Source organism: Rhamphochromis sp. 'chilingali' (genome assembly GCF_963969265.1).
Source record: "Rhamphochromis sp. 'chilingali' genome assembly, chromosome: 18".
In the NCBI taxonomy this organism is placed as follows: Eukaryota; Metazoa; Chordata; class Actinopteri; order Cichliformes; family Cichlidae; genus Rhamphochromis; species Rhamphochromis sp. 'chilingali'.
Window position 1 is genome coordinate 21,384,067 of NC_137945.1, and position 14,139 is coordinate 21,398,205.

Here is a 14,139-nt window from a genome sequence, read left to right on the forward strand (position 1 = left end):
ACTCCAGTGAATCTAACCCAAAACAAATCAAAGTCGAACAACATCCAGCCCCAAGGACATTTTTTCTGATGAATAAATAAATAATTCCACATCATTTTATTTAGATTCATCACAGAAACTAAACTTGCCAGATGCAGGAAGTTCTTTTTACTTATGAGAACTGCTATGTCATGGTTTTTGTTGAGCTTCAAAACCTCTCAAGCAGAAAGATCACAGTTAGGGGAATCAGTTTTATGGTTATTGTTGAATTTAACAGTATTTAGCTATCCAAACCCACAGAACTTAACCTTGCATGCACGCGGTGTTTTTTATGTGCCGGTGAACTTTAATCGAGGTCAGCTGTCATAAATAATAAGTCACTGACATGGCAGATACAACCAGTAGGATTTGGGTATCAGCATCAGTAAGCATTAGTAAGAAAGATCACCTGATCGAAGAGAAATAGGATTAAAGAGGCTTCATTGTCCTAGAGTTCTTCCTGTATTTATGTAAACATACTCCAATTCAAGTTTGGTATTTGCCCCACACATGATTCATCATCTGTTTCACAACCAAAGTGCAGAAGCACCAAGAAGAGCAACAAATTATAGCAGTCTAGTTAAGGCGGAAATGCACAGGTGACATATACGTCTGTGTTAAATTTACTCTGTAGGTAGGTCATAATGAAAAATCCCTCTGAAACCTTCTGGTGTTGCCAAAGACATAACCTGATGTGCGTTTTCTTGGAAATGACGTCAACAAACTGTCTATTCTGTCAGCAAACAGTTTCAAACAAATGTTTTTTTCTCTACACTGATTTTATTTATTTTTTAAATCACTCAGACCAGAGGAATGTCAGCTCACCAACATGATCAGATTAGGCTGGATTTCAGCCTTTGGATGAAATGAAACATTTCATGAGCCAAAACTGGGATTTTCTGCATTTTCGTGTGAAGAATATCAAGGCCATGTATTTCAAAAATGCACAACGTGACTGTACAAATTACAAGACATGACATTTTTTTCTTTGTTTTTTGATTCATTTATTTTTCTTACCCGATTCATTAATTTTTTATAGTGCTTTTTCAACATTCATTAATAAAAAAAAAGAAAACAAGCTTTTTTTTTTCCCACTGTAAGTGCAGTATATGACATAATAATGAGGCTTTCCATAGAGATTTTAGACTATACAGACACACAACTTCATCCATTCAGCCCATTCAGGACCAATGCGTAAATCGGCACATAATCCACACAGAGCAACAGCTTCCCACTCTCTCTCACACACCCACACAGACACACACACACACACACACACACACACACACACACACACACACACACACACAGTTTCAGTATGCTCTCTTACTTAGTTGCTCATGTCCCTCAGTCTCTCACAATCCCTGTTTTTTTGGTTTTAGCAGGTCATACGTGCTACACCAAACTCCAGGCTGACAACAGCTGGCTCTTCTTTGACCAGATCACTGTTATACGTCCCTTCCAGTTCTCCATAACTCTGCTTCCTGCTCTCGGTGCCACTGCTGCCCTCTACTGTCCGCTCTGTATCTGTGCTCTCAGTGGCCTCCTCACCCACCTCCTCCTGCTCATCCTCTTCCTCGTGACGCTGCACTTCTTTGTGGTTGATGGGCGCTCCCAGAATGAGGGAGTCGGGACGTGGCGGGAGGCTGTGGGAGTTGGAGAGCTGATCTCTTGTGGGAGGAGGTGCGGGGGGGTCGGATGTTGCAACCGGGACTACACCAAGCTGCTGCAGCCTCTGAATGATACGACAGTTAAGTATATAAAACAACATATTCCAAATATAAAGTGCATCTAAATACTCAAATACAAATACTATACTGTAAATACTATATATTAAAAATACTCATGCAGTCATTTAAATACTCAAAATTAAGATCAAGCTTAAAACTTAGGAATATGACAATATGCAATAATGTGCTCACAGATTCCAGTGCTTGCAGCGTGCTCTCTGCCTTACGACTGTTCTCCTTCAGAGTCAAAATGGTTTTCAGGATAGACTGACGAGGGTGCATGGATCGGTCAAACTGATGGTACATACTCCTCCAGAACCTGGTGATCACAATGTTACACATGTAGATAAGATCCTTTAGGGTTTACTTCTAGATATAAGCAGCAACCAAAAGGGGAGCAAGCTGTACTGACTTGAAATGATAAGGCAGGGTGGAGGGCTCGAGCACAGGATGTGCTTCGGAGTACGCAGGGCTGTAGAACGGATTCAGGTGGTTTCGTTTTTCGCTCATTAGAAATGCCCACAGGGAGTGAGTCCGCTCTCTTAGTCTGCAACCCAGAACAGCAGTTAGACACATGGGAGCATATCGACATAGTCCAATGGTTGGTTCACACACACGCATACAGAAGCTCACAATATAGTAATTAATCTATTTGTCTTCTACTAAAAAGAAGGATTACACATTATATGTCTTTTATCACTTCTGGTTATCTGCAAACTCAGTGACAACAAATCCAGGTGTGGCTTTCTTGACGCACAGATCTTTTAAAGAGATTGTCTTGACAGACTGATAGATTTCACAGTTGACATTAGAAAGTATTTCAACCGTCAACAGTTGCATAAATCTGTGTTTTTGACTTACTGCAACTCTTCTCTCTGCCTCTGATTGTTACCAAGGAAGTTTCCATATTGACAGGAGTGAACATGTTCGTGGATCTGCAGCAGGAACCACTCGCTGAACTCAAACGCCTAAACGGAGAGTTGTGGATAAATAAAAGCAAAAAAACCATAGGAAATAAATATAAATCTCACGTAGCTTGCACTCTCCCACTCACCTGTGGGAACTGCTCAGTCAGCTGCCAGACGCACTCGAGGAATTGAGTGAAAATAGGAGACACTTCTTTTGGATCCCCGTCCAGTTGGTCACACCTGAGAGCATACAATCCACGTATAGAATAATATGAACTTGCGACTGTGAACTGGAGCAAATGCAGTGCTTCACATTTTCCAGTTGAAACCTCACCTGTCTGCAAACTTGTGACCGAAAGAGATCCAGTCTTTCTCTATCAGTACCTAGAAGAAAAACAAAGAGTGAAGAGTAGAGAACATGGAGCATCTGAGTATCTGCATGTTCAACATCACGCGTCTGTGGCTGGTACCATAAAGCCTTTAATTGTACGATAGTAAGGGTCCATGAGCAGCGCCCCTAGGGCGCAGACCTGGGCGGTTCTGTCCCATCCATCTGAGCAGTGAACCAAAACACTGGCTCCTTCAACTGTCACCGCCTGGGATTAAGAGAACAGACAGATGGCACAGAAATATGGTTTTTAAAACAACAATGACTTTTTTATCAGCTTCCACCAGAATACAGTTAAAGAAGTATAACCAGAAAACATTTACCCTGGTGAGAAAGACAGCAGCATCTACTATCGCCTTGATATGCCGAAGCCAGCCACTACTCTCCAGTCCCACCAGGTAGTCACTCATGGAAAGTGACCGAGTCCCAGTCACTAAAGGATCAAAGGAATTTAAGATTAACTGTGCACTGACTGACATTCATTAAAAAAAAAAGCCTTTTTGTAAACATCTTTTCTTTCTTTTTTAAAATCCTCTGTCTGTAGCAGATGTTTAACCTTCTAGCAACTTCTGCAGGCTGCTCCGCATCACGTGGATGTTTTCAATGCCAACAAACTGGAAGCGGATGTTGGAGTAGTTGTCCTCATTCTCGTAGCCTTTACCTGCTGCTCTGTTAGCGAGCGCGTTCAGCTGCAGGACAGGAAAAAAAACAACAAAAAAAAACAACAACAACACATTTGAGCTCTGAACTCTGTTTTCAAAAGTACATTCATTTAGTGCTGAACCCATTTACACATACAAGAAATTTTTAAAAGTTAATGAACAACGCTTGCTATTCTGAGAAACTGCCTGGCCGTCACCACCTTACCTTCGGCCTGGTATCCATGACATAAAGAAATCGGCTGTTGTGATTGGCTTTGCTGATGGCCTGCAGCATGCTCTCATCCTCGAGGCATCGTGCACTGAACCCAGAGAGAGGCTGACTACAACGACACACTGCTGCCTGTCAGGGTAAAGAGAGTACATTGGTAAAAACGAGAAGTTATTAAAAAAAAAATCTAAATATAACCTTAAAACCAGGACACCTGAGCCTGTGTTACTTCCTTCTAATGGTTGCCTATAATGGAACAACTACATGAGTCTCATAAACTTTTTTGGTTAACCTAACACCATAAATGTAACTACTTAGATGTTAATGCCATTGAGTAGTTACATTGTTTCCCTAAAAGTCAGGTGTTTCTAGTTGACACAATAAGATTCCCCAGAATGTTAGGTCATTAACTGCTCATCCCACCTAAATGTTGTTTAACCTGAAAATCACAATTCAAAATATGCTGCACATTTCGGGTGTGGGAGTTCTTTCCCTCGCTTGCTTTGGAAGCAAGGTTTGTTCATCAGCGATGCTGACGTTTTGTTCGAGAAAATTAAAGAAAGAAAAAAAAAAGTGCAGCTATTCCATCAAATTTCACAGACCCTTGGTTACTAATCGTTTCTGTAATGTGGTGATGTTTCTTCTAATGCCAGCGAAAGGTCAAAATTTCCATCCATACACAAACACACCAAAAAAAAAAAAAAAATCGAATGAGCAGATGTCATGCAAATTTGTTAAGCGGAGTACAAATCCTTTCCGTGTTAGACATTTTATGAGCTTTGCTGTAAATCCACCTTTGGCCAAGCAACTCAACTTTGCACGTGTTAATATATAATCCCACTGGTTCATTCCCATGATATTTGCACTTCGATATAACCGAGAGAGTTGACCCTATTTTCAATTTAAGCAATCCCATTTCCATTTTGCTTGTACTGCCTTAGGAATATTAAGATTTGGACTTTGATCTTGCTCAGTAACTACTCAACAACTTGCCAAGGAGAGCTAAATAAAGAAACTGGACCAAAGACAAATATTGGCGTATGTAAATGGTCACAGTTTTAATGTACCTTCTTCTCTTGGTAGAAATAAGTGAGGACAGGAAAGCGTCCTTTGCTTCTGAACTTGGAGCTCCCCACAATGATAGGCTTACTGGCGGTGACAGGAACATAGAGGTCCCGTGGATATGTCTCACACACCTGAAAAAAGTCACAAACAAAATCCATTAACTAAAATAAGAATTAAAAATGTACTAATGTCCATGTTCAGACAGCAGTACCTTGTGAATGCCTCGTGCTACTATGTTACAATCTATAAAGGCACATGATATACAGTCTGCCTGTGAGCAGGGATCTGCTCTTCTTCTTTACAGACAAATTCTTACTTTTGACTCAAAGACTCTGTAGTCCATCACACTAAGGCTGGAGCTAACTAACAGTGAAGCTCCAGCACCCTCTTCTGGACCACAGCGCACAGTGTTTAAGATGTGGTAACGTCGAACTGGTTTCTGTGATATAATCAGGGGTGCACATAAGTGGTCCGCAGGTGCGCATTTGCTGTCAAAATAAAAGACGAGCACCAGATAAGAAGCTGCAACGAGAGTTCGCGTACATATAAAAGCACTGTTTTTGTCCGCTAGAGTGGGATTTTCACGGCATATTCTGCACCACATCTCTGTGCGTTCATCATTTGTTTGAATCCAGCTCACCTCCTGCAACCACTTTTCCGAGAACACGCGCTTCTTTTGCGGTTCGGACTCCTTCTGACATTTCTTTGGAGGTGGAGGAACACCAAAGTAATTGCTTAAAGGAGCTTGCTTTTTTGACAGCTTTTAGAGTTCTAAACCTATGTCTGTCCTCCTCCAGAAAATCTTATGTACGCAAACGCGCGTTGCAACTTCTTATCTGGTGCGCGTCTTTTATTTTGACAGCTAATGCGCACCTGCGGACCCCTTATGTGCACCCCTGGATATAATGTTAACAGGCTGTCATTAAACCCAAATAATGACAGCCTGTGTGATATCACTTGGATGCCAGCTGAATCTAGACTAGGGCTATGCGATATGACCAAAATCTCATATTCCGATATAAGAATTCTATCGTCCTGATAACGACATAAATCACAAAAATGTAACATTTTCTGTAAATTCTGTGAATCTCGGGCAGCTCGTCTTGCGGGAAGTGTTTCCAGCTGCGCATCATGTAGCTGGAGTCGAGTGTTTTAACCGATGCATGAAACTGTACATTTTTAGACATAAGTTGTATCAGCCGCCGTATTCTTTGTGAATATTTATTACACAGCGTGCTGGGGGGAAAAGCCTGTTCTAACGTTTAAGTCTAAGGTTTATTTTTTAGCACCTGGCGGCTCTTTTTTAATTCTCATCCGTAAATAATCTGCTCTTTCACGTGATTCAGTTTATTTTGAAAAGTCTCAACAGGATCTTGAGCTTTATTGTGAAAGGTTTATGAGGAACATAAACAAGCGGACACCGATGCTGTTACCGTCGTTGTTGCTAACGACAACGCATAAAAACAGGCGCTTGTCCGTCTGTAGTGTGGTTATATAAAATATAAGAGAAAGAGAACTTTAAGAAATTAATATAGCCACTACAGTGACCATCAAAACGATGAAAAAATATTGCCGTAAACAGTTTATTTTGCGACACCACGAAACAAACGATAGCGTAAAATGATACGATAGACGTTTTTATATCGTCATCCGATATATATGTTATATCAACAGCCCTAATCCAGACTGTACCACTGTGACGGTGCTGTCCACAACCACACAACTGAAATACTCTGGTAATATTCATCTGTTTAAATCAGATACAGAGTAAGCTTTCATACGCCCACCTCATTTTCACATTAACTTCGTTTGCAATTAAGTTATTTGACAATCAATTAGTTTAATTATTCGGATTAATTTGTTTTAATACATTATGACACTAAGCTAAAGACTAAACAATGTTGCACATTTTAGGTTTACATGATTTTGTCAGTGACTTGTACAAGCTGCAGTAATTCTTTTTTTCTGTTTTCATCTGCTGCTCCAGCCTATCCCTGTTTAAGCAACAGAGGAAGCTGAAGGTGGAGCTGGTTTAAGTGCAGAGGCCAGCCTAATGGACTTTGCCATCTGCTGTGACCACATGGCGGGAATGTTTTTTATCCATTTAAATAAATCCAGTTATTGTCACAGTCGTTTCCTCTTTTGTGTTTACTCAGTCGCTACAGAGGTCGTTTGGAGTTACATCCCTTTCTGAGTATGTTCTTCTGGCACTTTTAAAGCCATAATGCAGACATGCAATGACCAATACACAGAAATACTATAAGTCAACTTATAGTAAATAATATATCAATACTATCACAAATACTACTACTATCACAGTGATGGTACCAATGTTTAGAATCTGTAAATAAATACAGTTTATAGTGGGCAGAGGACTTTGTTGGATTTTACTACCTACCTTGTAGTCCCTGTTCACATCAGTGAGCTGCCATTGGTCACAGGGGACGCCCATCCTCTCAAACTCCGCCCCCAAGTCAATGAGCTGCCATCCTTCCTCTCGCTGCTGGTCATTTTGTTTGGGGTTGTAGGAGAAAGCATAAAGCTCTTCATAGCATACTGCGCAGAGAAGAAAAACAGAGAGAAACCCATTAAACACAGACAGATGAGAAAGCACTATTTAATATGTCAATGTATCTCTGTTTAGGCATTAAGTGGATAGGAGAAATGCCCAAAGCGAATAGAACGCGAAGCTGACCTGGCCGTAGAAGACGAAGCAGTGAGCTGTAGACGTCGTGGCAGTCTCTTTCTCTCTGTATAACAAAATGAACCACCCTGAAGTTGCGACACTGAATTACCAGTGGACAGCCAGAGGTGGTCAGGGACAGCTTCTCCACAGAGGCTATATGATGGTGCAAAATCTGCAGACAAGGAAAGAGGAGGCAAAAAGAAGACGTGAAAAGAGAGGCTGGTGATTTACAGTGGCTGGGTCGATATACACTAATTTAAACAAAGTACACTATCCAACAATGACATTAGCGTATTGTTAATAAAGCCTGGTGCTGTTTTTATATTTTACAAAACATACACACATACTAATATATTTTGTGTGTGTTATACAAATGTTTTTCTTCAACTCTAGGACTCATTGTATATGCACACTTTAAAAAACACGTATGTCAAAATTAAAGCCTTACTCTTTAGGAACCTCAGTTTAGAGAATAGTTTCATATTTAAAGAGGCTCAATGAACTACTAAAGACTTGCAAAGTTTAAATGAAGATCAGTTGGTATTAAAGGGACCAAAGTGCCAAGAAATATCCCTTACAATATTACACCACCAGCCTAAGTACTGATAAAAGGCAGGATGGATTCATGCTTTCATGTCATTTCCATCAAATTCTGACTCTACCCTCTGAATGCTGCAGACTCATCAGATCTGCCAACATTTTTCAGTCTTCTGTTGTACAATTTTGGTGGCCTTGTGTGAATTGTAGCTTCAGTTATTTGTTCTTAGATGACAGGAGTAGTACCCAGTGTGGTCTTCTGCTGCTGTGGCTTTAAAGTCGCATGTTGTGCATTCAGAGATGCACGGCTTGGTTGTAACAAGCGGTTATTTGAGCTACTGTTGCCTTCCTATCAGCTCAAAGCAGCCTGGCCATTCCTCTGGGATCTCTGGCATCAACAAAGCATTTTCTCCCAGAAAACTGCTACTCACTGGATATTTTCTCTTTTTCTGACCATTTTCTGTAAACCCTAGAGATGGCTTTGAGGAGAAATCCCAGTAGATCAGCAGTTTCTGAAATACTCAGACCGGTCCATCTGGCAACATCAACCACATTCATTGTCAGTTAAATCACTTTTCTTCCTCATTCTGAACTTCAGCAGCCCACCTTGACAATCCTACATGCCAAAATGCACTGAGCTGCTGCCTTGTGATTAGCTGGCTAGACATTTGCATCAATGAACACGAGTGGACAGTGAGAGTGTTATCTGCAATATGAATACAATGAAGAACAGATAAGATTTGGAATATTAAAGGGATCTAGTTGGGGGGGGGGGGATCGGGTTCAAGAGCATGCATTTAAACAGAAGAGTGCTATAAAAAGCTCAGCTCAGTCATGAATTATTTTAATATCACCCAGAAGTATAGAGGGCAAGAGAGTCAGATGCCACACATCACCATATTCATGAGTGCATTTTGAGTATCACAACCAAGAGAAATCATAAAGATGCACATGGATCAGCATTGATAATGACTAGTGGGACACACACGCATGTGCACATACACACACAGGCTAATTGCTGATCTCACCAGTTGTTGAGAAAGGCAGTAACTCACATGCTGTTTAATATTTTATGATACACACAAACACCACAAACGGTTACTTTGAAATTACTCTACAGCACACACAGCGCTGAGCCAGACACACATAGGGAAGTAATGCACATAAAACAGGAAGGATGGTGGGAAAGAGGTCACGGCCCAGGTTCTGCTGCACAAGGCATGTAGGCCAGTCACTAAATACTTAGTGCTTAAAAAAACAAAAAAAACAAACCAGGATTCATACAGCGCAACACTATTGTGCACACTCAGAAGTAATACCATTCCAGCAAGTATGTATATGCCAATTGTACAATGTAAAACCAACTAAACCGGGCTAGTTGATGCTATGAAGTCATTCTGACAAATCACAACTCAATATAGGAAATAAAATCTTGCAAGTCATGTGTTGAAATCCTGAGCTCTAAACGGTTGCAGCTAATTTCTCAATATTAAATAGCCTCTTGTCTTCAGTGCCTGCTCTAGGCTCATTGCAACACGCGCCCATAATTCTCGCATAACCCAACACCACCACTTTGCCGCTACTGCAGCACAAATAAGTCCATCAGCAAACCAGAATGCTGCTGCTAGATGTTACTAACCTAGTTCTTACAGTGCACTGACAGCGATCCTCTTTCAGGGGCAGGAAGAAAAACACACACAGACAAATACTACGTGTGCACATTTTGAAACTCTATCTCTTCCTCTTACCACACATTAACTTTCATAATCTTTCTCTCCTTCCCAAATCGCATGCAAACAAACTGTCTGGTTGCAGGCTTCCCTGTAGTGATCACATTAATGGTTCTTTATGTGGCAGAACTTCCAGTTTCTGTATGTTTTGCCCTTCATTTGCATATATTCCTCTGGTTTTGATTTGAGAGCTCAAAACATATGCCACCCAGGTCTTGGCATCTACAGGAATCGCTTTGCCACCAGCCAATGGCAATATTGCACTGCAACGGTTCCTTCAGTGATGGAGTTGTTATGGCCCCAGGCCTTCATGCGGGTTTGCTCTGCATATGTGTGGTTTTTGGGTTCCATGAGTTGCCTGGGTGGAGATTCAGGAGATGCTATTTAAGACCCTACCTCTCTAGGTCTTGCCGGTCTCCACTCCTGTTGGTGCTTTACTCCAGTCCTGTGATGGTGCCTGTGCTGTCTTCATGCCTCTGCATCCTCGTTTGGTTCTTTCGTTGGGTTATCTTAACTTGCTTTTTCCTTGCACACCAGGTCTCATACACTTGCCAGCTTATCCATGCACCACTTTACACTGCTGATACTGACTTCGACTCACCTAATTTATTATTATGTCACACACATACAGGTTATAACAATTGGGGCCTCGTTCAGGATTTGAACCCCAGCAAGAATCATACACCTAAACACAAAGCCTAGAAAAAGGGGGTTTTAAACCACACACACAGAACAAACCTGCATGAAGGCTAGGAGCTAAAACAGGAGTGTATTAAAAACATTTGCAGGGTAATAAATATTCATTATTAGACTAAAAACAGGCCCAAATTGTCTAAAGAGCACACTTGGTTTGTGTGAAACTGCATCATCAATTTATAGAAAACTGGCAACAGGAGGTAAAAGTTCTGTGAGCACTTGCTATCCTCCAGTTATGCCTCTGCACAACAGTGTATTCGCAGAGGTGACATCCATATGCAAGCACTCTGAAACCTGCATTAATGGGCAGCATAGTTGGCACAAAACTACTCACCCAGACCTCATGTCCAGCAGAGGCCGAGTTGTTAGAGTTGCTCTCCACAAAGATGAGATGCGTGGCTGTGAGGTACAGAGTGCCATGAACGGATTTGTTGCTGAAGCGATCCAACAGCCGCACCTGCTCCACCTGCAAAAACAGATGCACATAATGGTAATATCTAAATAATCAGGAGCACCCTTTGCTTCTCTTGCTGGATACACTGAGACTACAAGAGATGGCATCTTGCGAGCAGGGTTGACACCTGACAGAAAAATTACTGGCACCAGTTCTGGCTAGCACACCAATTAATCCTGGCCACCTGGTCCTCACTATCAGCTGCCAGTTTAATTTTAATAAGTGCAGTCACAAGTGACATTTGCTGCCACTGCCTTAATAAACAAACCACCTGCCTCTTAATTAAACAATCTTATCTAGCTTAAAGTCAAACACAGTTCATTTTGTTTTGACTTCCTTCTCAAAAATTTATATTCAGTAGCTGCAACAGTGAAAGTGTAGCAACTGATTGCACTAATACCACAAACGCCCAAACAGAATAGCAGATATAATGAGTAATATATTTACTCAAGTCACGAGTTTTCACACAGGCTTGGGTCTAATAGCTATAACAGGTTTTAAAAAAAACCTTTAATGTGCTTCTGGTTTACATCCTAGAAAAAATAAATAAATGAATAAAACCAGTTTTATACAGCACAATCTTTTTAAAGATCTTTATGAGACTGATGTTACAACAATATAAAACAAACAAATAATATCACCATTGGACTTTGCTCTGCACTGTTGCATCTACGGTATTTTATTGCCTTCTGCATCACAGATGCAAGACATATCAAAATAAAAGCTCCTGTCACCTTCACTCTATAGCCAAAGTGCATTTGGAAAGTCACTGATTTTTGGACTGTGCAGTGCTGTTAGCACTAGCTGTCCGAATCCATGATTCATCACATTAGCTGTTTCCGGTTGACTCAGACATCCTCCACTTTGTTTCCGTTTGCTGAGATATGATGATCAAATCTCTCTCGGTCGCTCAGCAACCTGCGGGTCGCGGCTCTGTCATAAGTCAGCTTCTTGGAACATACGGGAAGTCAGTTGTTTTTGTGTGTGTGCCCACATGCGTGTGCTTGAGAGCAGGTTAGAGAGAAAGGGAAGAGAGAAGGAGGACAGAGACCTCATACCATCTTATAGGGAAGTTAATGTTAGGATTTGTGTTTCATCCTGTTACATGCCTATGCAACTTAAACTACCCTGATTGCTACAACAAGCAGCTTGTTTTCTTTGTTTGTTTTAAACACTATAACAGCAAATAATAATCTCCTCCGACTTTTAAACCAGACAAACCACTGAGAGGTGTGAAGAAAAATGGGGAACACCCATTCTGCATGGGTGTTCCCCGTCTGTCTACATGCCAGATCTCAGCATTTTTTTTTTCCCACTGACAAATAGCACAATTGTCATTGAACCTCAAGAACCGTGTGATACTGCTTCCTAATATGATCAAAAACAGAGACGTTAGATAAAATTAAGCACACTGAGCCACCTTATGGCAGACTAAAAGGAATTATGAAGATTATGAAGTATGTACTAGGACTGTTGGTGGTTGTTGGTTGTTTTTGAGTGGCTGCAGATCAGATTTGAAAGGATCAATGATTTAAGGGTTAAAAGGATCAGCTCTTCCATATACTGCTGTGCACACACATAGCAGTATATTTTCTAGCAGTACAGGCCTGGCAGGGCTAAACTCGTACTGCAGCACTCCTCGAGTCTTGCCTTTTTCAGCTGGTTGCTTTCCTTTAAATCTGGTCTATTGGGAGTGATTTAGCCCAGGCAGTGAGCTCACTGTTTTGGCGTTTTATGCTTACGATAAAACTGCGATCGCCCAATTTGACGTACAGCCCAAGTCAGCCCTGCGAGTCTGTGCTGGATATGGCCCGGCTTTTCCTTGCTTCTTCAATCATACTGAATTCAATGACTGTACTGACGGTGGATATCTGTCGCAATAAATAGCAGAGCGTGCAAGTAGTAAAATTAGATAGAGGAAGCCGATCTTCCTGATGAACGGGAAAAACAAACGGCTCATTGATGCTCGCCACGTCTGCTGACATTTGGAGTCGTTGGCGACACCTGCTAGCCGTTACGCTATAACGTTGATTCACGCAAATTCACTCTGAACACTGATGGCCAGAAAACGGAGCCTGACTCGAGCCTTCCAACAAAATCGCAAACAGACAAGGCCCAGCTGCCGACTGTATCCCATCCATTTGCAATTAGCAAGAAACGTTAGCTACCTTTGGCGTTCGGATATGCTCCATTTTCCCCCCGGGTCGAAACAGCTGTCAGCGCCTACAAAGCTTCAAACGACACCTTCCGGATTGAAATGAATCATTGATGATGTGAAAGCTTCGACTCCTGCACAAGACTCCTTCACTTTTTCGGGGGCATACGATATGTGTTTATTGTCAATTATTTTCACTCCATCCGCGTAAAGCTTGCGCAAAGTACGTCGGCACTTGAGGTGGGGGTTTTCAAAATAAAAGCGGGATCAAATTCAACTTCTTTACTGGTTGGGGTTGTAGGACAGAGTTTGTAAGCAATTTGAAGTTATCAGAATTATCCATCCATCCATTCGCTTCCGCTTATCCTTTTCAGGGTCGCGGGGGGCACTGGAGCCTATCCAAGCTGTCATAGGGCGAGAGGCAGGGTACAGGTCGCCAGTCTGTCGCAGGGCCAACACTTCGCACTCACATTCATACCTAGTGACAATTTGGATTATCCAATTAACCTATCCCCACAAGCTGCATGTCTTTGGACGGTGGGAGGAAGCCGGAGGGAACCCACGCAGGGAGAACATGCAAACTCCACACAGAAAGACCCCGGCCTGATGTTGGAATTGAACTCAGGACCTTCTTGCTGTGCGGCAACAGTGCTAACCACCGTGCCACCGTGCTGCCTGTAATCAGAATTAAAACAACCTAAATACTTAAACTATATGTGAAAAACGCTTTAGTTAATTAAAAAAACAATAATAGATTTAGATTAGTGTATATTTTCTAAAAACAATAATACTTCAAAAGATTAAAACTAAACATTTTCCAAACAATAAAAACTGAACTGAAACCATCAAACCTACTTTGGGAACTAGCTGAAGCTAACTGAATGAAAAGCAAAGTTAAAATG

At 41.5% G+C, this 14,139-nt stretch overlaps 1 protein-coding gene across 1 annotated transcript; it reads right to left on the reverse strand.

Moving 5' to 3' along the window:
- Positions 1-928: 928 nt before the first annotated feature.
- On the reverse strand, positions 929-13,466 carry mtmr6 (myotubularin related protein 6). Its single transcript, XM_080865410.1, has 15 exons — positions 13,251-13,466; positions 10,963-11,094; positions 7,675-7,837; positions 7,378-7,535; positions 4,982-5,110; positions 3,912-4,046; positions 3,601-3,733; positions 3,368-3,477; positions 3,127-3,252; positions 2,991-3,040; positions 2,803-2,896; positions 2,610-2,716; positions 2,161-2,295; positions 1,941-2,067; positions 929-1,753 (listed from the first exon to the last, which is right to left on the reverse strand). The coding sequence occupies exons 1-15, from the start codon at positions 13,272-13,274 to the stop codon at positions 1,397-1,399; spliced, it is 1,980 nt and encodes a 659-aa protein (XP_080721536.1). The 5' UTR covers positions 13,275-13,466; the 3' UTR covers positions 929-1,396.
- Between the last annotated feature and the right edge of the window lie 673 nt (positions 13,467-14,139).

Coding starts and splice junctions, on each gene's coding strand:
- mtmr6 (XM_080865410.1), bottom strand. CDS start 13,274: ATGGAGCATATCCGAACGCCAAAG. Junction 4,047..4,981: donor ATTTCTACCAAGAGAAGAAG/GTACATTAAAAC, acceptor TTACCCTGACAG/GCAGCAGTGTGTCGTTGTAG. Junction 3,253..3,367: donor CTGCTGTCTTTCTCACCAGG/GTAAATGTTTTC, acceptor TCTTAATCCCAG/GCGGTGACAGTTGAAGGAGC.